This window comes from Xiphophorus couchianus, chromosome 10 (assembly GCF_001444195.1).
Source record: "Xiphophorus couchianus chromosome 10, X_couchianus-1.0, whole genome shotgun sequence".
NCBI classification, from domain to species: Eukaryota; Metazoa; Chordata; class Actinopteri; order Cyprinodontiformes; family Poeciliidae; genus Xiphophorus; species Xiphophorus couchianus.
The window spans coordinates 7,655,990-7,679,181 of record NC_040237.1 but is presented as its reverse complement, the minus strand read 5'-3'; the positions used below and the strand labels follow the sequence as shown (position 1 = coordinate 7,679,181).

Here is a 23,192-nt window from a genome sequence, read left to right as displayed (position 1 = left end):
TGTCTATCCTAAAACTGGAATGACTCGTTAGGCCAAGTATGGTAGGTTGTTGTAACATATAATCAATCCACTGCTGGAGAGAATAATTGTTAGAGACACGCATTACATTCTAATTGTAAATAAATAAGGTATATTTAAAAAAAAAAAAACAATTAGGTCACTAGAGTTTGTTTTTATTTTGTTGTATTTAGTACTTAAAGACCAGGCTAGACTTGTATGGTAACTTTTTCTGATTAATTTCTTCCAGGTCAGGAAGGACATTTCTTTTCCTACACATGCATCGTAGGCTTCAGATACCCACTAGAACACACTTCTAATTTAGAATAAGAAGGCTTATTACTGACAATTTTACCCCTTTAATATTTTCTTGTGAAAGATGTCTAATATAATTCTTTTTAAGAAATCTAAAATAAAACCTATACCCAGTAAACGTTCTGACATTGTGTTCTGGGGCTTTCAGCAAGAAGTCAACCAGACTTTAGCAAGATGCTTATTCAGAACCAGCTGGATTGAGTGCACTTTAAGGATTAGTTTATTTTAAATGTAAAGTGAATATGTCAGCTACACATAACAGATTTAAAGCAGTTCAAAAATATTCTTTGACCCGAAAAGCACATTTTGTTTTCTTAAAAAATGATATTTCTTATGCACTGAAATCATAATCATGATTTTATTGTTATAAAACTCATTCCTAAAACTAACCCCTATTTTATAAAATGCTGATTTTATATGAATTATATCTTGGATTTAGGAAGCATTTGGACAAAGAAAATATAAAGTATGCGTGTGTGCGTTCAAGTATTGTATGGTACATTAGCTTGCCATATAGGGATCACTTCCTCGACATTTTGTACACTGTGCGCACAAGGATGTGCCGCCGCCCTGATTGGACCGTTGTACAACCAAGGAGGGTTATCAGTTACACTATTTGCGCTGCGATTGGCCGTGGCTTCAAAGTGGGAAGTACGCCGGTGTCTCCCTGGTTGCGCAAGACGCCATTTTGGGGTGACAGTGAAAGATAACGCAAAGATCGGGTTGTCGTCTCTGTAAAGGTAATAACTGACTAAGAGACGTTTATTTTTGCACTTTAATGTTGCAGTGTGTGTGTTAAAAGTCTTAATTTCCGAACGGATCGATTTGAGCGGCGTTTGGAGTGACGTCACGGTGTTCTCTGAGCAGTGACGCGGCAGTTCGCTAACGGCAGCTAGCGCGCTACAGCAGTTCCTGTCACGGCCGAGCTGAAAGCAGCCACTGCGGGTTCCTTTTACCGAACTGGGCTTTGGTTGTAACTACACTTGTTAAAAATATGTGAGTGTTGTAAGCCTCCGTTGGGTGTTGTCGTGGGTCAAAGTGCGCTACGTTTTAAATTGTCAACGAATCCAGTTAGCGGCTAGCCAAAGCATCCGCCCTTGGTGAAGCTAACGTGGCTAAAGCGACACGCCGTTTATTTTAGATTTAACTGTTTTTATTCTGGTCCATCCTGCCACTCGTAAACGTTTGTTTAGTTTGAGGTCGAGCTATAGACGAATAACTAAAACTAAAAATTTTAACATTATGCGTGTTACTAATACCAGGTTTAGCCGTTGGAACAGGCCTTTCTTATCAAGTAGCTCGTTAGCTCTTAAGCTTATCCGGGTGAACGAAAGCTGGATCAGTGTAGGGCCTATAAAATCCGTTTTAGTTTTTCTCAGATCCCGTTTTGTTGTTTTAAGTGCGGTACAAGCATTTGTATATACCTTCAGATGATTTTTAAAAAGCGGCAAAATAATTGACAGAATAAACTGACTTTAACAATTGAGTGAGGAAATATTGTAGAATTGTTGATTAGCTGTGGATTTGAAGAAAAGCCGACAAATTGGCCAAAGATAATCAGAAAAAAAAACTTTTTTCTAAACTTTTGCAATTTCAAATCTTATGTTGACTTTTCTTTCATTAAAATTCCACTTTATTTTACAACACAGTTCGTCACTTGAGGATCAGGTATGTTCGTAAAAACTAAATGAAATTAGTCACTAAGGACATTAATGACTAATAAGTGTGCAGAGATGTCGGATCAATAGTTTCTTGTTTTACGTGTCCCTAAAAACATAAGCTTCAAGTATATGGAAGAGTTTAAAAGTTTGTAAGGAAACTTAAGGGGTTTGTTTGGCTGAAATTGAGAGGTTCATCATTGCAATATGCCTTAGAAAAGATCAGATCTTTCCTTATAAAATGAAGCTGAATCAAGGACAGAAAAATGAAATGTTCACCACTTTTCTTTTATTGTAGCTTAAGTTACCTGCTCATCAGTGATGTTCAGGGTACTACAGTCTGATACAACTTTGTTTCCTAAACCTCATCCTAACATCCTTAATGTGCTAATGCATCAAAATGTGGTGTGAGAATAGGTTATGTCTGGTTCTAATACATTTTTATAGATTAACGTGTTTCAGCACACCAAGCTTCTTGGTTCTGCAGAACATTTATGAAGACTTATTTTGCCTAATTTCATCAGTTTTTAATGAGTTTCTGGCTGTAAAAGGTTGACAGTTTTTTTTTTTTGGTATTACGTCTTGAGGTGCCCTTTTTGCAAAACTACATACATTATGCTGATTTCTCTTGATTTCTAGAAGCCATTTGATTATCAGCTCTAAATTTTAACGTTTTGTATTGAATTCTGTCTTTTGTTTTGTTTTTCTTGGTGCTGCAGTGTTTCAGCTGACTCTTCTGACTTTGGTTTGAGGGAGTCTTCCAAATGCAGACATAACTGGGAGATTATTTTAGATGCTTGACTGTAGAACCTGTGATTATCAGTAAATTTGCAGTAACATTTTTTAAAAGTTACAATAGGTTAGGCTTCTGTCTGTACCTCCTTCCATTATCTATTCTTAAGCACAGGTATTCTACTTATCCATTGTGTACAGATTTAGTATTCCTGGCAGTGAAATGTTTTTGATTAAAAAGATATTTTTAAAAAAATCAAAGAATTGTTAATTTCTTGTTCTTATGTTGTCTAAAAAATCTTATTACATGTGCCCAGTTAATCAAAGTGTTTTTTCTGTTATCAACTCAAAATTTTGTGGCTGTGTATATTTGTGAAAACAGATTTTGGTGAAAGCAGAAATGTGGTTCCCCATGCTGGTCTTTTCTGACCTAGCAGAAGTACTTTAAGTCATTCCTCTTATTTTTCCATAAGTTCCTCTTGTGGAACAGAAAGCACCCTTTACATTTTACTTAATTCCTGCTCTTACCTGTACACAAAAACTGAGTGCTTAAAGATGTTTCCCCCTAACGGTTTTCCTCTCCTCCTTTTCAGCTTTGCCAACATGGGGAATGTATTTGCAAGCTTATTCAAGGGCCTGTTCGGCAAAAAGGAGATGAGAATTTTAATGGTTGGCCTCGATGCTGCTGGAAAAACAACAATCCTATATAAACTGAAGCTCGGAGAGATAGTCACCACCATTCCCACTATTGGTATGGATTTGTTATCTCTTTATCTGGCTGTACAGATGACAAAATGTTTTTTTTGTGATGCCTAGATTATGGATCATGATACAATTTTAAGTTAACAAAATAAAGGTCTTGCATGTTTAAACAGTATTTGTACCAGCAGTAAGATCTGAATATAATGGAAGATCTTGTTTGAAATCACATACAAGTGTCTTGGCACTTAAGGTCACTGGTTTTAGATAAAATTGTTTAGTCCTTGACTTGTGTCAGACTGTTACTGACTCTGGTAGTATTTGTGTAATTTACTGAATGAAGATGTAACTGAACACATCCAGAAATGTTAAATTGCATGCAAGTGGAATTTCGAGGCTTATGTGGAACAAGTTTATTCTCAACTTTCAGAACCTTTTCTTTGACTTTTTTCAAAGACCCTTCAACCAGTGACTCATCAGTGCTTTTTCTTCCTCCTGCAGGTTTTAATGTTGAAACGGTAGAATACAAGAACATCAGCTTCACGGTGTGGGATGTGGGCGGTCAGGACAAAATCAGGCCGCTGTGGCGCCACTACTTCCAGAACACTCAAGGTGAGGGGTGACTTCATCTCAACCCGCAGCAAGGACCGTGTTCACTACTGCCTATAGGTGGCCTTGTTGGTGTATAGAAGATCATTTTAAAGCAAGTGAATCAGTGACTCATGCTCCATTGTTCCATTCTGAAAGGATGTATTGTTTGACTCCTCCCTTTCCTGAAATCTGATTCATCAGAAAATGCTATGGACTGTAGAGCGTGATTGCTGTCTAGTTGTGTTCCTAGAAAAAAACAACAAACTACTACTGTAGGTTTGGTATCTTGAAGAAGATTTTTTTTATGTACCAGAAAGTTAAAGTCATGAAGAGAGTTGGAGCACTTTAGTTCTCTCTGGTCAATGGACTGCTTGAAATATTTGTTTAAAAGTATTTTTGCTCTATCTTAAGGTTTAGCTAATTTGTTGGGCAGTAGTTGCAAAGCTCTTATTCCATGAAACTCAGAGTGATTAAATTGTTCCAATTTATAGATTTAAAAGTGGGCAAGCACAATGTTGGCAGTTACCTGGATTACCGTCTCCTGTTCTGCCTGTATGTCCTGAGGCTGGAATGCTCTGTCTCTTTAACTGGACTCTCCGTATATCAAATGACTGTCTCAGATTGCAGACATAACATTATCCTCTATCTGTTAAAAGTGAAGCAGTGGGTTGGATAACTGTATTAATAACAAATTGTATATAATTACCACAGTTGTTAGACATTTTGCTTTTCTTGTCACTCTAGAAAGTATCTATGTTTATACAAGGTGTTGTATTGGTCAGCTCAGGCTTTCCTACACTTAAATGATTATAGTTTGAACCTTTTAGTGAAATATATTTTACTTGGTTTTTCTACTTTGAAAAGCACAATCGAGTGTTATGCAGCTGCTGTTATGTTTGTCATTTACTGATCTGAGAGCTCTCAAGATTCATCTAAATATTTTATCATCGGTTTGAGTTTTTATTTGCTTTATATGTCTCCCAAGTATTGCTTTACTTGGCAGCATAGTAGGTATGTTTGCATTTCAAGTTCCTCAGTGTTATCTTGAAATGATTTTTGGTTATTAAATCCCAGGCAGTTATAACCAAACTAAAGTTAATTATTAATGTAACAAACTCTTTGAATTGGCTGTGCAATCAGGTCATAAATGAGAAAATGCGAAAGAGATGTGTTGAGGTTCCCCACAATATATCAGAAACATTTTGTCATCATAACATCAGTGAATGTGATATTTATATTGCAAATGACTGTTTTGATATGGTGCAGCCAGAATGTGTTGGCAAAGTTTCATGAAGGTTGATATCTGCTCAGATAGACGTTGCTTGTTTCTGCAGGGCTTATTTTCGTGGTGGACAGCAACGACAGGGAGAGGGTGAACGAGGCGAGGGAGGAGCTGTCCAGAATGCTGGCTGAGGACGAACTGAGAGATGCTGTGCTGCTTGTTTTTGCAAATAAACAGGTAAGAGTCACATTTTTGGTTCCCTGATGCGCTTTCATGTTCCTTTGACAACCAGATGAGTTGATTCCACACTTTCTTGGAAAATAAGTGTATTTTCTGCTCAGCCGCACAATTTGAAGCCACCAACGTTTGGAAAAGAAGCATTATGAAGTTGTTTGATCCCAGATTCTCTTTAAATACAGGTTGCGTTATCTGAGTTAGAAAACTTTTAGACCCCAGATGGTTAGAGTAGTCATAAAATTATTTAAAAGAAGCTACATTTTAGTTATTAATTCATCAGAATAAACATAGATATTGGTTCAAATGTACAAAGTTTTCCAGCAGTAGGAGCACATATAGATCACTATCTGCATTCCTTCCTCCAGGATCTCCCCAACGCTATGAACGCTGCAGAGATCACAGACAAGCTGGGCCTACATGCTCTCCGTCAGCGCAGCTGGTACATCCAGGCCACCTGCGCCACCAGCGGAGACGGTCTCTACGAGGGCCTGGACTGGCTCTCCAACCAGCTGAAGAACCAGAAATGATCCATTCCACCAGTTTTTTGTTTTGTTTTTCTTTTTTTTTTTCTTTGTTTGTGGTTTATTTTTATTATTTTGTTTTCTGTTTCGACACCGCTGCAGCACCGGACCCCGGCCCCTCTGCTCCATCTCTACCCCCGTTCCCCGGACCGACCCGGCTCTTTCTTTCGAGAACTTCCTTCCTGCTTTCTCCTCTTCCGTCTGTGCTCTCGGGGCTCGAGCCTGTGCTGCTTGTGTGTGTGTGTTTGCGGGTGGTGTGTGTGTACATGGGTGAATGAGTGTGTGTTCAGCGAGTGTGTGTGTGGGCATGAAGGCGTCTCTGTGTGTGTGTCGGCTGGGATTGGGAGTAACCCTGGCGTGCCTTTTACACACCTCCTGTGGAATCAGCAGTCCGGTTTTCAAAACCCTTCTCCATCCACCGACGTCAGCCTCCTCCCCGCTTGGCCTACCCCCACTCTCAGTCTTGCACGGCCCCCTTCTTCCCACCCTAACTCTGCAGAGGAAGCATGGTTTTCATACGGCAAAGAAAGAGCAAGGGTGTAGGCTCTCCTCACTTTAGTCTGATCTGTGATAAGTAGAAACGCTCACTCAGTGTAGATCGAATGCTAAATGTTAATTTTAACCTCCTTGATTTTGAAACCCACCAGTAAGAGATTCAATAAATTGCATCTTAACCTGTATCAGGTCAAAGCAAAATCAAAAGAAAAAAAACACAGTTTGAAAACACATGGGAAAAAAAATAGGGAAAAAAAAGCAGTTCATCCTCGGTCATTCTAGTGTCATTTGAAAATCATGCTGTTTGTTTTATTATTATTATATTGGAAATATAGCAGATTATTCCTATTGATGGCTCTCCAGTGGACACTAACTTTCTCCCCGAAGCACAAGGCAAGCCAACAATCTTCAAATAAAAGTCAAATTCTGTCAGTTTACGTATGCAGCCCTCGTCTTTTCTGCTCCCTCGGTAAGCCCTCCCTTTAATTCCCCGGAGTAATTTGGATCTTTGAGTCTGATGAATCATTCTGATGGCGTTCTCACACTCGTACTTAAGCCTGAGAACAGGAGCTTCACATTATTCCTTTAAGAGATGTTACATGTTTGTTTTTTTTCTCATTAGTTTTAGCATTTATATTGTACAATGACTGCTGAACCAAATGCATTTGAGCAGTATGACAAATCCTGAACATGGACATAGTAAGAGCATCTCTGAGGGCCTGACCTGATTTTTCTTTTCCTTTTCTTCACCAACGGTTGACAGTTTTTCTTTGAAACCTGAAAGCATCCAGCTGTTTTAGCTTTCGAAGTCAGGATGAAGGATTGGCACCAAAAATGAAGGCTCTTTAACTGTGAACGGTCTAGACAAGAAGAAAGGAAAAATGGCTGGAATGTCTGGGTGTTTACAGGCTAATACTCCTCATTTGTGTTTCTGCATACTTAAAGATTGAGGAGTACAACACCAGTCCTCCTCCTCTTCCTTCTTTGTTGGCAGCGAGCTGGAAGGACTCGGTGGCAGACCTGTTGAGGGGAATCGGTGTGCAGTTACCTGGTGCTGAGACTCAGCAGGCGTCCTCAGTGTTGAACCATGGGGGTTAAAACTGGCACTTCTGTCAAGAATGATTGTAAATCTGTAAGTTCCCCTGTAAATTGTTTCTGTGGGGATTTCCTGAACACATTAATAAACATGATTTGATCCAAACTCAAAGAAAACTCTGGTTTTTATTATTGAAAAACAAAAACCGACAGTGGTAAATATATTTGCTATCCACCCCACCACAGCCCCCTGTCTAGCTTTGGTTTATATATGCTTGAAGGTTAGCTTCATTCTCAATTTTACAACACATTTTCTGACAAGTACCTGATTTTTGTTGGCTAAGCCTCTTAAATCTCATCTATTAATCAGACTTAAAAAAATTGCATCTCAGTCTATGAGCTAATCCAGTTTCTACATATTTTTGACAGTTTTACTTTGAAACTTTTACTTTTTTTTTCTACAGATTTTTGAGCAATGTATAAATCTTTCAACAAGAATTTAAACAATTGTAAAGGCAGATGCCACACCAGCCTGAAAAGTTTGTCCATGCATTTGTGAATTACTGACTTGTTTCTTGCTCTTGGATTTAAAATGATTCACTTTTTCCAAAGCTTTTCCAAAGTAAAACACTGATTTTACTGCTTGCTGAAATAATCACAAATAACACCTGTGTTGTTGACCATTTAAATTTTGATTTCAATAGTAGTTCCCAATTAACTTTGTTTTTCAGATTAAAATCTCAGCAATATTATTTATAGCTAATTTTCAACAAACCAGATAAAACCAAATAAGAGAACAATGTATGACTGAAAAGTCCTTTGTTCTCCTATAGCAGTCTGTGAATATGTAACTGAAACAGGACCACTGGTTAAAATGTACAAAAATTACTTTACTGAAGAAACAAGCCACTCAATTGTTTCTGTTTTGCTCCAACATCTAGGGGGAGAGAAAGGATCATCTTCATAGAAATATAAGTTTTCTGAACTTGATCAAAATTCTGATATTCTTTCCTGCTAACAGGAATCATGATCTTCAATAATTCTGAAGAATTTTAATGAGTTACAGCAACATTTAATTTCCCTTTGGGATTAATGAAGTATTTTTGAATCGAATATTGAATCTGATGTGACAGTGAGCATAGCGTTTATTTTTAGAAATTATAATAAACCCCACAACATGACAGTAATAAAATATAAGAGGATGAGTCATGTAAACATCTACAAAAAATAAAACTCAAGCCGTCCTCACATAGAAATTAATTCCGTTCTCAATATACAACGACAATTTTGTTTATTGTCTTGTCTGTACTGATGACAGCTCTTTACGGGCCTCATAATTTCACGGTGATTAAATAATGAGTCATTACCTTTCAAAATATTTTCAGACAAGAACAGCAACATTCCTTAATCTATCTGCACAGTGAAGCAGTTGCAACAACTGCCCCAGCATTTGTGCTGGGGCAAGAGTCTGGGTTCAGTACCAATCTGGGGTCTTTCTATGAGAAGTCTGCATGTTCTCTCCGCATACGTGTGCCTTCTCTCTGGGTACTCCCAAATTTCCCATGTTCCAAAATATAATACTCTAAAATGTCCTTTGGTATATGTGTATGCATGACTAGTATGATGTATCTCTGAGTTGCCCTACAATGGCCTGGCAACTTGTCCATGGTGTGTGCATCCAACCTCTCCCCATGACATATATATATATATTAATGGAGGGCAGTGGTTCAAATAGTTGAGAGTGAAAGAATGGCCCATATTTTCACCAGGTTATACTGTATGAAAAAACAATAAGTAGGTTTATTAACACTGTGGTGAGTAGAAAAAACAAACAAAAACAAAACAAAACTAGGAAATTAAGTGGTTTCATCGAACCAAGTGACCTCATTGACAGAAGAAGGCGCGGCCTACGGGCCGCCATACAGGGATTGCTGTCCTCACCACCTGTCGAACAGGCCCCGCCCACTCTGACGTCTTGGCGCACGCCGCTGTCACGGCATCAACTTTTTGCCCACATACGAAAATGAAACGTTGAATTTTTAACTCTGAGAAACAGACTCACATGGCAGAAACTCACCAAGAGACGCCGCCTTCTAAATGAGCAGGTAGGGGCTCATGTGGAACACCGCGGGCTACAGGTAAGGTCCAGCTTGAGCCTCTTTGTTCTGAGTTTCGAACCGAGAGTTGGCGCAATAATGTCACTTTAATGGGACAGAAGAGGCATTTTAGCACAGTGTGAGTTTAAACTACACCAGGAAGATAGATGTTAACGTAATTTAGCGTTTCTCTTCAGTCACAGGGTTTAGGTTGAACTTGTAATTGTATTTCTTAATACCGGATAGTAGTTGTTTCTGGAGGGTTTCCCAAGCAACATGACTGGATCATGAAGCCTGTTCTCAGGTGTTTATATACATAAAAAGGCTGCAAACTGAATGATTTAGTTTAATTTAAGGAATTGGTAATACATGTGTCAATCTTGAATCTTTTTAAAGAAAGCACCTTTACCGGTATAACCCTGTATACATTTTTGACATTTTTTGTATCTATAATAAAATATATGGTTTTTCAGCTTGCTTTCTTATTTATTTTGCTGTTAGTATGATTTGAATCAAAGGATAACAACTACAAAATGTTGCACTGCGTGCAAATAAATGCTGTTTATAATCAAAGCTTCTCAGTTGTTATAGTTGTCGCTGTTTGGCTTCTTATGGCATAAAAAACTAATTATATTTAAAGAACTCAAATTAACAAACAAAAAAGCAGGTCATATTTAATGGCAATTAATCCCACTATGTCTTACTATGTGGAAATCTTCAGAGCACATATAAAAGCAACTTATTTCCATTCAATGAATTCTAAAAGACAGCCATTAGGATTATTCAGAAAATAGGGATTTGCGAGCACACAAACACATTGCTTTTTAATTCAAATATATTGAAACTTTATGATTGGGTTGAATTCAAAACTACACAATTTATGTTTAAAGCAAGTCATAAGAAATTCCAAGAATCCATCAAACCTTGCTCCACAAGGTAACGTAAGTAAAATGATAGATTATTGAATGTAAAAATCATTCTTGCATGTAAACAAGATTTCTTATTTTCTTTGGATTATGGTAATTGAACAGTTTTTTTTTCTCACAATGGATTCATTAATTCTGATTTTATTGATTTAGTATGTTCTCTACTCATAATGTTGAAATGTTCTCAATACATGTGTGTTTTCCTGTTCCATATTTTGATGCAAACAAACCTTTCGAGCTTGGGACATTTTTAACAGCTACGCTCTAAACTGAGACGGAAGAGTTAAATCAACAACTCGGATTCAATTTTTAAGCCTGTTAAGTAAAAAAGACTTTAAAAATTCTGAGACGTTGTAGTTGAGTCTTCCAGTTAATCAAAAATGTTCTGAAGTGAGCTGAAGAGTGTCAGTAACAGAAGGAAAAAACAATATTTCTTTGACTCATTTAAGCTAAAACTTTAGAACAAGACATGATTATATTGTACAATTCCCCTCTTAGAGCGGTTTAATTATATTTTCTGTAGTAGTAAAGGCCAAGAGCTAAAACTTTGCACCAAGAACAGTGTGTATATGTTTACATGTTTACTTTGTGCACGTCTTCCGGGGTTGTCTTGTTTGTGGAAAATCAGGTTCAGATTTTTCTATGGCTCGCTGCCATGTGAGTCTATTTTGAGAGACGAAAATACTAACCTGAGCCGTGCTGTTGTTCCTGTTGAGCCTGAGATTTCTTTCGTTTATTGTCCTGGTTTCGCTATCAGGTACAACAGCATGATCGATGCCAACCAGTCTCGTAAATGTCTCAGATAGATTAGCATAAAATCCATCCATCCATCCATTTTCCGTTCACCCTTGTCCCTAACGGGGTCGGGAGGGTTGCTGGTGCCTATCTCCAGCTACATTCCGGGCGAGAGGCGGGGTACACCCCGGACAGGTCGCCAGTCTGTCGCAGTAGCATAAAATAATTTGTGTTTTTTTTTTTCTTTTGTTTTTTTTTTGTTTTGTTTTGTTTTTCAGAGTTACATCATGGGATAAATCCCATAGCAAAAATACATGGACTGATTTTTGATAATGTGTAGATAAAAGTGTTGTCAGAGTATTCTTGTTTATTTATTCACATTTAAAAGCAAGACGAACAAGCTCTTAAAGGTAAAAGGAGCATTTCACGCTTCCTCCATTGCATGTGGATTTTTCATTGGCTCTATCACTCTGATTTCCCTTCAGATTCCTCGAGAAAATCTTTTGAAGGCTCCAGGATGAAGGATTCATCAGATGAGGAGGACGTGTCGCTGGGCTGCTCCACTTTAACCTTGAGTCCTCTGGTACCTGAGTCACCGCCTCGCCGCCGCTCCCAGCCCATCTTAATTAGCACAAACAGGTATGACCGGCAGCCACAGGGACTCAGTCTTGCTCATTCAAAAGCAGCACATACAACAGAGTAGCTATGAGTCACTGGGCTTCTGGAGGAAATCCTGGTGCTCACTTAACTGTAGGTCAGCTGACAGTTAAACAAGAGATTATGACATGTGGAGGTGTTTGTTAGTTTTAAAGATGACAAGTTGAAGCCCAGCTGTTGAATAAAAAAAAAAAACTTCTTTGAAGAAGAAGAGAATATGCACATTACTGAAAATCAGGGATATGAAAATCAGACATTGCTTTTGAATTCAACAGAATTAACAAAACATAAACAAATGAAATGGGACTGGACAACAACAATACTACCTGTAACTAAATGTTATTTGTTTCATTTTTGAAATCACACTAGTTCTGTAGCTGTCAATGTGAGTTCAGCATCTTAATATTACTTCTGTCAGTTTCAAATTTTTTCAGTGACCTTTGTTTGTTTTTCAGTCATTAACAATTTTTTTCCACATGTGTAATTTACTAACAGATGTTTCCTTTTATTAATGTTGTCATTCTAATTCTTTTAGGAAGAAAGGAGGTGAAGTTTTGTCTTCCTCTGAGTCCCCCATTCCAAACCCCTTTCCAGAGCTGTGCAATCTTTCATTGCCCAACGGTTCACTTCCATCAGAATCAAGTGACAAATTTGTGAGTATTTTTAGGTCACAAAACATATGAAATTGCACTCAGGTGACCCCTAATTTTGCCTCTCCCCAACAACCAATGGAAATACATAAAATTCTGGAGGGGGATAAAACGTAGTCCCAACCCACAAAATGTCTGGGTCCTCTTTCTACTCTCAGCCAGTAGGGGGCACCAACTCTCCAATGACATCATATGCATAAAAGCAACAAAAACGTCTCAAATGGCTTAAAACACCAACACTCTCTTAGACATAAAACAACATAAATCCTTATATCTACTCATGTAAAAACAAATGCTCCTTGCATTAATTAGAAATAGTGTCGCAATGAAACATTTCCTAATCCGCTTTCTAAATCCTATCAATCCCATTATTACAGCTCAGGCCAGTGAGTGCCTCGAGTAAATGTGTCCTCTTCTCATGCAACAACTTTCTGTTCTAAACATAAAATCTAAAATGACACAATCTGTTTGTTGTTTTAAATAAACAGAGTGATGCACAGATTGTGTCATTTTAGGATCTTGTTATTCAATTCAATAAAAAATTACCTTACTGATTCCAGTAAGGTATTTTTACTGGGATCAGTAATCCCAGTAATTTGAGTTAGAACAACAAATAAATGTTATTATAACTCATATTAATTCAAATTATTTCATTTAATTCAACCTTCTTTATAGTATTGGGCCTTGTTGGATTAATTTAGTAAAAGAAGAATACAAAGGCTGGAAAGGGTGCTGTTACTGAGGCCATTATAGCAAAGACATGCTTACACTACATATGAATCAACACTGGATTAGTTTGAGTATAGCTGTCATGTTAACTTAGTTGGTCAGTTATCTCAACAGGTTTTCTGCTTTTTTTTTTACAGTCTGCAAATTTGCAAACATATCACTGTGTGTATAAAGAATCTATGCACTTATTTGATGATTTTCCTGAGATGTTTTACTCCCCAAATGTGGCTTTTATTCTTGTAAAGTAAGTTGAAACATATCATTTAGCAGTTTCTAATCATCTCCAGCCTTCCTTTTGTTGAACTGCTCAGATAGAAAGGCCGTTTGAATATAACTCAATAGGCAGAGATGACCAAAAAGGATAGAGGAAGCCATCTTGAATCACATCAACCCTTTGAACCTCCTCTGTCGATATGAGATTTTGTTCAGAAGTCTGACAACAGAGCTTTCAGGACCTTTAATACCACAGCACACACAGATATTTCTCCCACTGCACTTCTTGTTATTGCCCTGCAGCAGTTTCCAGGGCTGGGGTTGAGGTTTGATCCTTAGAATAGGATCTAACTGTCCTAAGGATTGGACAGACATCGTTTGAGGTTTTTAACATTTATCAGTGTTTATGTGTGTTGTTATTGCATTCACAACCACATTGTGTGCAGTAATTCTTAAATCTGTGGCCTGATGTCCCTTTGTTAGAGCCAGAATTTGTTTTGAGGAAGTGATATGAGTCAGAGTGCAGTAAAATATTTCCATAGAAAGCCTTGTTGTTCTCCCATAATCCTCTCGAGTTGATGTGCAGTAATTATTTCTGCCTGACTGACTCCAGCGCTCACTCAGCCAGCCTGTTCTCATTTATTGACATGTTTCTGGTCAGGCAGGTTGTCTTCATTTTGCTTGGAAACCTGTTGCTGGATGCAGTCAGTGTCTCGCCTGCTCAAAGAATAATCCAGCCGGTTTAATAACCTGCGCACAGTTGATCTCCTGTCTATTGTCTATGTGAACAGCTGCTTCTCAGTCCAAACAGATGCAGAGAAGGTTTTAGCATTTTAACCTCGGGAAGAAGGAGGTGTTTTCTGCCATAAAGTTTAAGGCCAGGTCACTCTGAAATTAGAAACCAATTAAAACTTCTCTTTGAGCTTTAAAGCTTATTGGACACAAAGATTTTGACCGTTGTGTGAACTTAGTGTCACAATTTGGGTTTTAATCTGAGGTTTCGGGAATTGTTTGATGTGGTATTAATCAGTGTGTAATCAAGAAGAAAAGCAAAGGAGTTATAGACAAGATAATCACTTGGAAACTGGACCACTGGAGTTTTAGGCTTTCAGGTGCTTATATATTTGAGCATTTTCACAGCTTTTATTAACCATGTAGTGTCTGTCTTCTCGTTTTTTTTAAATCTCTGCTACAGTTATTTATTTCTTCAGCACTTAAAGACTATAACTACTCTTAGGGAAAATTGAGTTATATTTTTTAGCTAATTTTCTCTCCATTTGAGGGGAAAAACTTATTTCTATCCTGACTAGAAAGCAGAAATCCTTAAATGAATGAATGCATAACTATTTACATAACTATACCAAACAATCTCTGGTTTGTTTAAAGTGGACCGCAGTGTCTCCTTTTAATTGGAGGGATTGTTGTGGATTTCCCCTCAGGTGATTAAAGTCTATGGAGACGAGAGCGCCTATAAGACTATATTGATTGGTCGCCAAGCAACAGCCAGAGAAGTGTGCCAGCTGTTGGTCCAGTCAGCTCACTGCAGCAATGAGGACAACTGGGCGCTTCTGGAGATCTATCCTACTCTGGGCCTAGGTAAACCTAAGATGGTTCACTACACAATTGACACTGAATAACAAGACTGGTTTGGTTTACATCTTCATCCTGATGTCTTCAGAGAGATGTCTGGAGGACCACGAGATTGTACTGGAGGTTCAGGCCACCTGGTCTGACAAGGTTGAGGCGAGATTCATGTTCTCCAAAAACTATGACAAGTATGAGTTCTTCCATATACAGTGGGTATGTAAAGCCTTCATTCATGAGTGGCAGGTTAAGTTCTGTGTTAATAGACTGAGTGAAGGCCTCAGACAGTTCCTCATGTTGGTAGTAGACTGGCATCTGTGCACTTGCACCATTTAAAACTGTTGACTTTTATTGAATGGGCTTCCCATAGGTCTTTATGGTGAGCCCACACTGCCTTTGTCAAATCAAAATCAAATCAAATTTTATTTGTATAGCACATTTCAGCAGCAATGCATTTCTAAGTACTTTACATCATAACAAATACAAAAGCATGCGACATAGAAACAACAATCAAAACATTACATTAAGTCAAGTGCCATCATTAAATTTGTAATTGATTATGTTTTAAATGCAACTCTAAACAGGTGGGTTTTCAGTCGAGATTTAATGGGAGTCGGTATTTCAGCTGTTTTACAGTTTTCTGGAAGTTTGTTCCAGATCTGTGGTGCATAGAAGCTGAATGCTGCTTCTCCTCATTTGGTTCTGGTTCTGGGGATGCAGAGCAGACCAGAACCGGGAGACCTGAGGGTCTCTGTGCCTCCAGATGATACAAATGTGGTGTAGTTTGAAACATGTGCAAAGTTCTAAAAGTACCCATTCTTTTATTACTATACCAAAATATCACGCAGAAAATTTTAGAAAAATACAAAATTTTTACATATTTTCACAGTGGTTGTTAAAAGGCATGGAGTCTTTAAGGTGACATGGGTAAAAAAAAAAAAAAAAATTATTGTGCACAGCAGATACTTTCTTGAGAAATTAGACATATACGAGTTATTTTGACATTCTCGGATATATTTTGTGCCTTCTGGAAAATAATTCAGGAATTTCTGCACACATTGTCCCTCCAGTTTTTTGGAATTCAGCAGAGCTGGAAATTGACATATGTATAATTGTGAGTTTATTGCAAATTGTCCACAAGACATGGTCAAAAACATTGGATTTAATTGACCAATTCTCCCTTGTGGGTGGCAGTATTTCTTACTTCTAATACACTGCTACGTCAGCCGTAGTTGATGTCAAGTTATAGTTCAAGATTGATAAGGACAGTAACCAAAATCAAGGTATTTAAGTTCTTTAAAGAAAAAAGAATTTGATTGTCCATTCTGTCTGCTTTTTGATTTTTCCCATATTGTTTTTCCTCTATACATAGATTTTGGAAGGGGCTCAATGAGGCAAACAATTTCAACATTTTTGCAAATAATCCTAAAGTAGCATCAGAAAATTAGTAATTTTAATTGCATAAACAATTACAAAACAATTGTGAAATCCCGGAGGAACTGTCGGCAGTTGCCTGAGGTTGTGAGAATTGCTTGGTTGACTACCAAGAGCATTTTGCACAAACAAGATTCTATCTGATACGCAGCTGCTCTGTTTTTCACCCCTTGCACTGAATAAATACATCTATTAAGGATTTATCTGAACTACTTGCAATAATTCTTAAATAATAAATATTGATGTTTTTCAGCAAGCAAGGTTGAAAATCCCCAGTCCTAATAATCATGTTTTTGTTTTTTTTTAACACAGTGAATCTGTAAGATAAATTTACTTGAAGTTCTTGTGATTCATCTTGCAGCGCTTCTTTGCAAATGGAATGATATCAGACAGCGAGGATGCCATGAAGAAGACGACATCGACAGTGTTCATTCGGGTAAACCAAGAACAATTTTGTGTGCTAGACTTTTTTTTTAAATATATTGTGTAATATAAAAAGTGTAAGATATGAGACAGCAAAATGTTTTCTAGCAGAATAGTTTAACAAGAAAATCTATCATTTATTCTGTAAAAGTGGTTGAATGTTTCAAGAAAATCCGCTGAAACACTTTTAGAAAACATACTAAGCTAGCAAAAGGTTTTGAAGAAATATCATAAAAGCCTACTGAATAGCAAAAATTGCAGTCTAACCAGCTGAAAGTATGTTAAAGGATTGTGTTTTTACAGACCACTGTCACAAATGTCAACAGATGGAGATATAAAATATTTTAAAACTAGAAAAGTTAAGAATTTTGAAAGTATGAAATCTACATGAATTACAGTTACCCTTTAAATTGATTAACAAAGCAAAAATAAAGTTTAGAGATACTCTTCTGAAAACAATACTGTTTTGTTTCAATTCCCACTGAAATGGGAAGACATTTATGTGGATGATGTGTTAATCAGGTTGTTTTCTTGACAAAAATAAACAGATGGAGAGTTGGTAATTTTATATGAGCTTCATATATGCACCACAAAGAAACTTCTTCCATGCAAAATGTGAAAACACATTTTGCATTAGGACTATAATACACTTTGAGGCTGAAAATGCTTTATTTCACTAATAAATATCTGCAACAGCATTGGATTTCTCAGTGCCCAAGGCAAATGAAGAAGGGCATGTTTGCTTGGAGTCCCTATGTAACTTAACTTGGCTTCCATCCAGCACACACGTAGCATTTGTTTGAAGTGACTAACACCAAACAAGTTTGGGATTTAGTGACATGAAAAACAATGGCTTTGGAATAACATTTTAAAAGTTGCATTACTCTTGTGCAGTGAAACTCATTAGAAGGATTGTGGTGACATTTACTATGCAAATCGCAGAAACAATGTTGGTCAAAATTAAAACAACTGTGGTTGTTGAATCTGTTCCATTTGAATGATAACATAATTTTAATTTGTGGGGTAATTACAGCCAGATTGGGATAAAGAAAGATCCCTTTAAGGCCCTTTAGAGGGTGCCATATTATTAGGCTTTCAAGCTGATTTTTTGCGACAACCTATGTCTCTTAATACCCTTAACCCTGATGGACCATTGAAATCTATGTGAAATCAAATTTTAACTGGAGACTTTGATATCACTTTGTTCTCCTATCTTTTAAAGCTTTGATGCCCAATCTTAGTGCTACCAACACAACATGGCTGCACTCTTTACTGCCTTGTGCTTACTCTTTCACCTGCATTGTTTTCTTCCAAAATAAAAAAAAACTAGGTAAATGCTAATAAATTTAAATGTGCGCCTAAATCCTAATGTATATTTAGTTTATTGAAGCTACAGTTGGAAACTGTAACTAACAAGAGCAAGGGAAGTCCCTGTCAGGAGCATAATCAGTAAATCAATGTTAAATTGCTGATAGTAACGTGGTGAAAAAAACAAAGACCTGAGAAAGATATTTCTCATGTTTGTTAACGTGTCCAAATAAATGTGCATAATCACAAGCAGAACATTTTTGGTATAATGTCTAATGGCACCACTTTATTTGAGACAGAACTTGAATTCTGTTACCTCAACAGGAGCTGACCTCGAATGTGAAATCTCCTCAGATCAAGGGATTTTTCTACTTAAAGGGATACTTTAAGACGTCTTGGAAGAAGATGTTCTTCACCCTCCGACGGTCTGGTCTTTACATATCCACCAAGCAAACAGTTAGGGAAACTTCTTATGTTTTCTCCAGAACTTGATTTGTTGCTAAGATTGTAAATTGTTACAGAGTGTTTAACTTTAACTTTTGTTCTACTATCTGTGTTTGGGATTTAGGGTGATCAGCATCTAAAAGAATTCGCTAATCTAAATGTTTCAAACGTGTACAAAGTGGTTGACGGCTGCAAACAATATGGAGCTCCTACTGAATTCAACTTCTGCATCAAGGTAGAAAATGTTCACAGACTTAAATTGTACTTTGTTTATTTTTGTAATTTAAACAAAGAATTAAATTGTGATCTTTTAGAGTAATGACTTGACCATTATAAATAAGTGCTGTTTGTTGCGCAATCCCTCCTCTGGTTAAAATCTTTGTATTTAACCTTTGAACTTTGTAACTGTAGAGAAACGACTGCATCATCACCATATATCTAACAAATTACATAATGTGTGAATAGTGAATTAAGGTGGAAACTGAAAAGTAGTTGGCCTAATGTAGACTGTTCCTTCCTTGCAAGGGTGCAGCTTAATCAATAAAAACATAAAAGTAACATGCTATTCATACCCATGATGAATATATGTAAACCTCAGATGCCTGATGTATGTTTTGTTTCTGTGTTTGCTCAGCCCACCAAGAGTCAAGGCCAAGTAAAGGATTTAAAGATTATGTGTGCTGAAACTGAAGAGATGCGAAAAATGTGGATTTGTGCTTTCAGATTGTTCAAGGTACATTTTAAAATGAAACTTGCTTTTTAAATATTATTTTAGCAAATTACAGACAGGAATACAAAATAATTACATTATCTGTGTTTTTGTGTTTTCAGTGTGGGAGGCAAATTAAGCTAAACTATAATGCGGTATCAGAGTCCAAGTTGGCTCCACGAACCCCAGTAAGCCCAAAGCTCACGGAGAGCAAAGTCAGTTTGTCTCGCAAGATGCGGCATTGTGATTGACCCTGTCATTTCTGCATGGGTGTACTGGAACTGTACCTGTGCTGTTTGCAGTCAGAGTCAGAGAATAGCTTGGTGGCGATGGACTTCACAGGTAAAGCTGGAGGACGTATCATTGAAAACCCGACAGAGGCTCATAATGCAGAGGAGGAGGAAGCACAGGCCTGGAGGGTGAGGGAGAACAAGTGGTCTTATACGTTTTCTTTTAACTCTGCCTTTGTGAAGCTGAAAGACAACAGAGTTGATACACTGATAAATAAACCAACAGCATTTTAAATCTTACGGTTGCTTCATTGTCATGTCTGAAGACATTTCTAAGTGCCACACTGTTTCCAGCGCAGTCAGTCTTTACTTCTTACATCTTATGTAAAACACATCGTCAGACGATCAGATTGACAAAAACCTTTGCTTTCATAGAGGTTCTGATAGAAATTTTTGTGCAACATGCATCTTCTTTTTGTTTTTGTTAATCTGTGGTTAGATTTCATGGATTTTGATGCTGATAAAGAGCAGTTGCTTCTTATTTTGTCCTAATCCATAAAGCTCAAGAATTTTTCAGTCTCTTTATTTGAAATGTTGTTTACAGATAGTTTTGTGTTTTGTAAAGAAGCCACAATGCATCAACTTACATTACCTATGTAGAGAGGAGAAATGATGTGGCATTTACTGACCTTTGTCTGATGCTTGTTTTCTGACAGAAGAGAGAAACCTTAAGGTTCTGCCAGCCCAACACAAACTCTGAGCCTCAGGATTTCTGTAAGTCCACATGAGATCCACACGTAACTTCATAAGTAACTGAATAATATACCAATATCTTTTTCTTTGCTCACAGCCTTTCATGAGACCCACCCATGGTTTTATGGTGGTTTGACCAGAAATGAAGCAGAGAAGCTGATAGAGAAGCAGGGGCTGGTAGATGGGTGAGGACCACCAGAGTGAATTACATTTTTTTCTGGTTTTCAATTAGAAATGAGGCTTAAAATCTTGTTTTTACAACTGAAATGTTTTTTTTTTTATCATTAAAGATTTGGCTGCCTATAAGTTTTTCTTTGGACATTTAGTTGTTTGTTGAATTCAAGTCTGGCTGCTGAATAAATTAAATTTTTTTTTATAGTTTTCAAAACCTTTTACAAATAAAATTTGAAAGTGTGGTGTGCATCTGTATTCAGTCCACCCTTTAACTAATAACCTTAAGTGAAACCAAAGTCAAATATCTGTAAAATTACATTTATTTAAAATTTTGTATAAATACAACTGTTCTGCAAAGCCTGATACATTTATTAGTGGACCTAAGTTCACAATTCAGTTTAATTCTCTTATACTTAATCAGAATTATTATAGGATATAATAGCTGTGGGTACGAAGGATCTCCTTTGTTGGGCTTTTATGTAATGGTCAAATAATGAAGTTGTGAAAATAATGTTTAGGTTTATCTGTAATTTTAGATTTGATGAAGCATCTGTCTTTGCACAACGAGCTCTAGAAGATCCACATCAGTCTGCAGGACGGGGCCAGCATTGTTTACCTGGCTCAGCTGCTTCTAACCCAAACAGATCACAGCAAATAGCAGACTTATAGAAGATCTCCAACAACCTTCTGCAGCTAATAATTTATTAATAGTCAAATGCAGTCTGCCCTTCTTCTTTAGCCAGAACTTTATGAAGACCACCAGAGATGTCAGGAATAAAATTTTGAAGAACCAAGAATGGGTATAAAATAATGTCCTAAGTTTTAGACCTCTGACATAACACTGGTGTGTTGCAGCTGCAAACCTACAAACCTGTCAGTTTATGTGGCCAGCCACATAAACTGACAGGCTGGGTCAAGGAGAGCATTAATCAGAGAAGCAGCTAAAAGGTCCTAATGCAAATTCACATTCAAAATTGTGCCTTGTACACATTTTTGACAATGCAGTTGTGCACCATGCATTATGTTGTGTTGGGCTATTCCAGAAAGTCCCAAGGATATTCATAACTTGCGTATCTCTGTGAAAAACCTTCTCCAAAATTGAATTTTGTAATTTTGTAAACACCATGTAACTGATGTTTATATAATGTATGCTATAAGTCAAAAACCTGAGCATTTTATATTTTGACATTTTATCTCATTGGAGGTATTTTTAACATGTATTGATCTTCAGGATGTTCCTGATGCGTAGAAGCCAACAGCATGAGAACTGCTTTGTGCTGTCGTTGTGTCATGAGCTGAAGGTCAAACACTTTATCGTGATCCCGGTGAGTTCCCCGTGCTCTTTCTGATGTCTTCTTTTAATCTCCCAAAAATGCCACTGACTTAATTTAGCCACGTCTCTGCAGGTTTTGGAGGATGGAAAAAAGTACCTCACTTTAGATGACGGCAAGACTCGGTTCATCGACCTCCTGCAGCTGGTGGAGTTTTACCAAATCAACAAGGGCGCCCTGCCTGTGTGCCTCACACGCCCCTGCATCTGTGTGCCGCTGTGAACTCCCTCTGCTCTCTGGACCGCTTCATTTCACAACAATATCCATCAAGGAAACAGATCATCCCAGTGAGATGAAGCTGTCGGAGCTGTGGGCATGAGTATGAACCAGAGATGAAGCATTTCATCCGCTCCTCCCCACTTTGTTTTTTTTTTTAATTATTTTTCCCACAACATGGGTCTGCACAGACACTGGCTGGTTTTTATTTTAATTAATGAGCAGCCGTCCCTATAGAGACATCTTAATTAGCCATGTTGGACAGGCTTTCAGCGCTATGAGGGGAGTGTTTGGAGAAGATGGAGTGTGAACTTTACTTTCATTCAGTGCCACACTGTTGCTGTGATAAAAAGCTGAGCAGCTTTACATGACTAGGAGCTTCAGACACCCCTGAATGCATCTCCATCAGAGAACTGTGGACGACAGTGGGCTTCCTTGGTTGTGCAAATCAAAAAGGAAGAAACTAATGTTGCAGTCATGTAGCATATAAGCTCCAGAGATGGGTTTTTTTTTAATTGCACGTTAGGGCTTTAACAGGATCAAAATAAATTCAATAAAAAAATTGAGACCTGCACTGATTTATGCTGTTATGGGATCTGCAATGTTTTCAATTTTCACACATAATAAATCCAGAAAAGCTTAATGTGAAGGTTGAGGATTTCTCAACGCTAACTCCACAGAAAGACCATTAAATTACCTCAGGTAAAGACACTCAGGAAATACTTTTAAAAATACATAAATACATGTCTGTAGCTCTTAACAATATATATTAATTTTCTGCGAAGATATTCTGAAAAACCATCTTTATACAGTATTGGCATTTCTACAGAAATGTGTTAAAGAGTGTGTTATAAATAAGTAACATTAAGTAATATTAAGATAATATTTGTGATAAACTGTAATTTTTCAGAAGAACTATGTATGTGCCAGTAAAATAAAAAATGCTTTCATGTGATTGATTAAATTTTTCAGTATGTTTTAGTTTTGCTGTAGCTACCCAAGTCAGATTTTTATTCTCCTTTTTTTGTTGTTGTTGGCTAATATAAAAGCCCACTTCTTTGTTACAAACCGTTACCTT

At 37.3% G+C, this 23,192-nt stretch overlaps 2 protein-coding genes across 6 annotated transcripts; both read left to right on the top strand.

The window, feature by feature from the left end:
* The first annotated feature begins 901 nt into the window (after positions 1 to 901).
* On the top strand, positions 902 to 7,668 carry arf2b (ARF GTPase 2b). 2 transcript variants are annotated; one of them, XM_028029703.1, is made up of 5 exons: positions 902 to 1,052; positions 3,296 to 3,453; positions 3,903 to 4,013; positions 5,327 to 5,451; positions 5,817 to 7,668. In XM_028029703.1, the coding sequence occupies exons 2-5, from the start codon at positions 3,306 to 3,308 to the stop codon at positions 5,976 to 5,978; spliced, it is 546 nt and encodes a 181-aa protein (XP_027885504.1). In that variant the 5' UTR covers positions 902 to 1,052; positions 3,296 to 3,305; the 3' UTR covers positions 5,979 to 7,668. The 2 variants fall into 2 exon arrangements, with proteins under 2 accessions (XP_027885504.1, XP_027885505.1); XM_028029704.1 differs by lacking the exon at positions 902 to 1,052 and adding an exon at positions 1,166 to 1,308.
* Positions 7,669 to 9,468: 1,800 nt separating this feature from the next.
* grb7 (growth factor receptor bound protein 7) lies at positions 9,469 to 23,069 on the top strand. Of its 4 annotated transcripts, none has more exons than XM_028030310.1 (15): positions 9,469 to 9,607; positions 11,745 to 11,898; positions 12,452 to 12,569; positions 14,948 to 15,104; positions 15,187 to 15,308; positions 16,888 to 16,962; positions 18,582 to 18,713; positions 18,826 to 18,936; positions 19,336 to 19,434; positions 19,533 to 19,625; positions 19,713 to 19,829; positions 20,357 to 20,414; positions 20,491 to 20,578; positions 21,799 to 21,892; positions 21,974 to 23,069. In XM_028030310.1, the coding sequence occupies exons 2-15, from the start codon at positions 11,777 to 11,779 to the stop codon at positions 22,118 to 22,120; spliced, it is 1,533 nt and encodes a 510-aa protein (XP_027886111.1). In that variant the 5' UTR covers positions 9,469 to 9,607; positions 11,745 to 11,776; the 3' UTR covers positions 22,121 to 23,069. The 4 variants fall into 4 exon arrangements, with proteins under 4 accessions (XP_027886111.1, XP_027886113.1, XP_027886112.1 ...); XM_028030312.1 differs by having other exon boundaries at positions 9,473 to 9,640; positions 18,612 to 18,713; XM_028030311.1 differs by having other exon boundaries at positions 9,474 to 9,640; positions 19,533 to 19,598.
* The last annotated feature ends 123 nt before the right edge of the window (positions 23,070 to 23,192 follow it).

What these genes read in the sequence shown, in the direction of transcription:
- arf2b (XM_028029703.1), top strand. Translation starts at nt 3,306, where the DNA reads ATGGGGAATGTATTTGCAAGCTTATTCAAGGGCCTGTTCGGCAAAAAG. An exon ending in CACCACCATTCCCACTATTG is followed by an intron (nt 3,454 to 3,902) that starts GTATGGATTTGT and finishes TTCCTCCTGCAG; the next exon opens with GTTTTAATGTTGAAACGGTA. An exon ending in TTGTTTTTGCAAATAAACAG is followed by an intron (nt 5,452 to 5,816) that starts GTAAGAGTCACA and finishes TCCTTCCTCCAG; the next exon opens with GATCTCCCCAACGCTATGAA.
- grb7 (XM_028030310.1), top strand. Translation starts at nt 11,777, where the DNA reads ATGAAGGATTCATCAGATGAGGAGGACGTGTCGCTGGGCTGCTCCACT. An exon ending in CTATCCTACTCTGGGCCTAG is followed by an intron (nt 15,105 to 15,186) that starts GTAAACCTAAGA and finishes TGATGTCTTCAG; the next exon opens with AGAGATGTCTGGAGGACCAC. An exon ending in CATCGACAGTGTTCATTCGG is followed by an intron (nt 16,963 to 18,581) that starts GTAAACCAAGAA and finishes TTACCTCAACAG; the next exon opens with GAGCTGACCTCGAATGTGAA.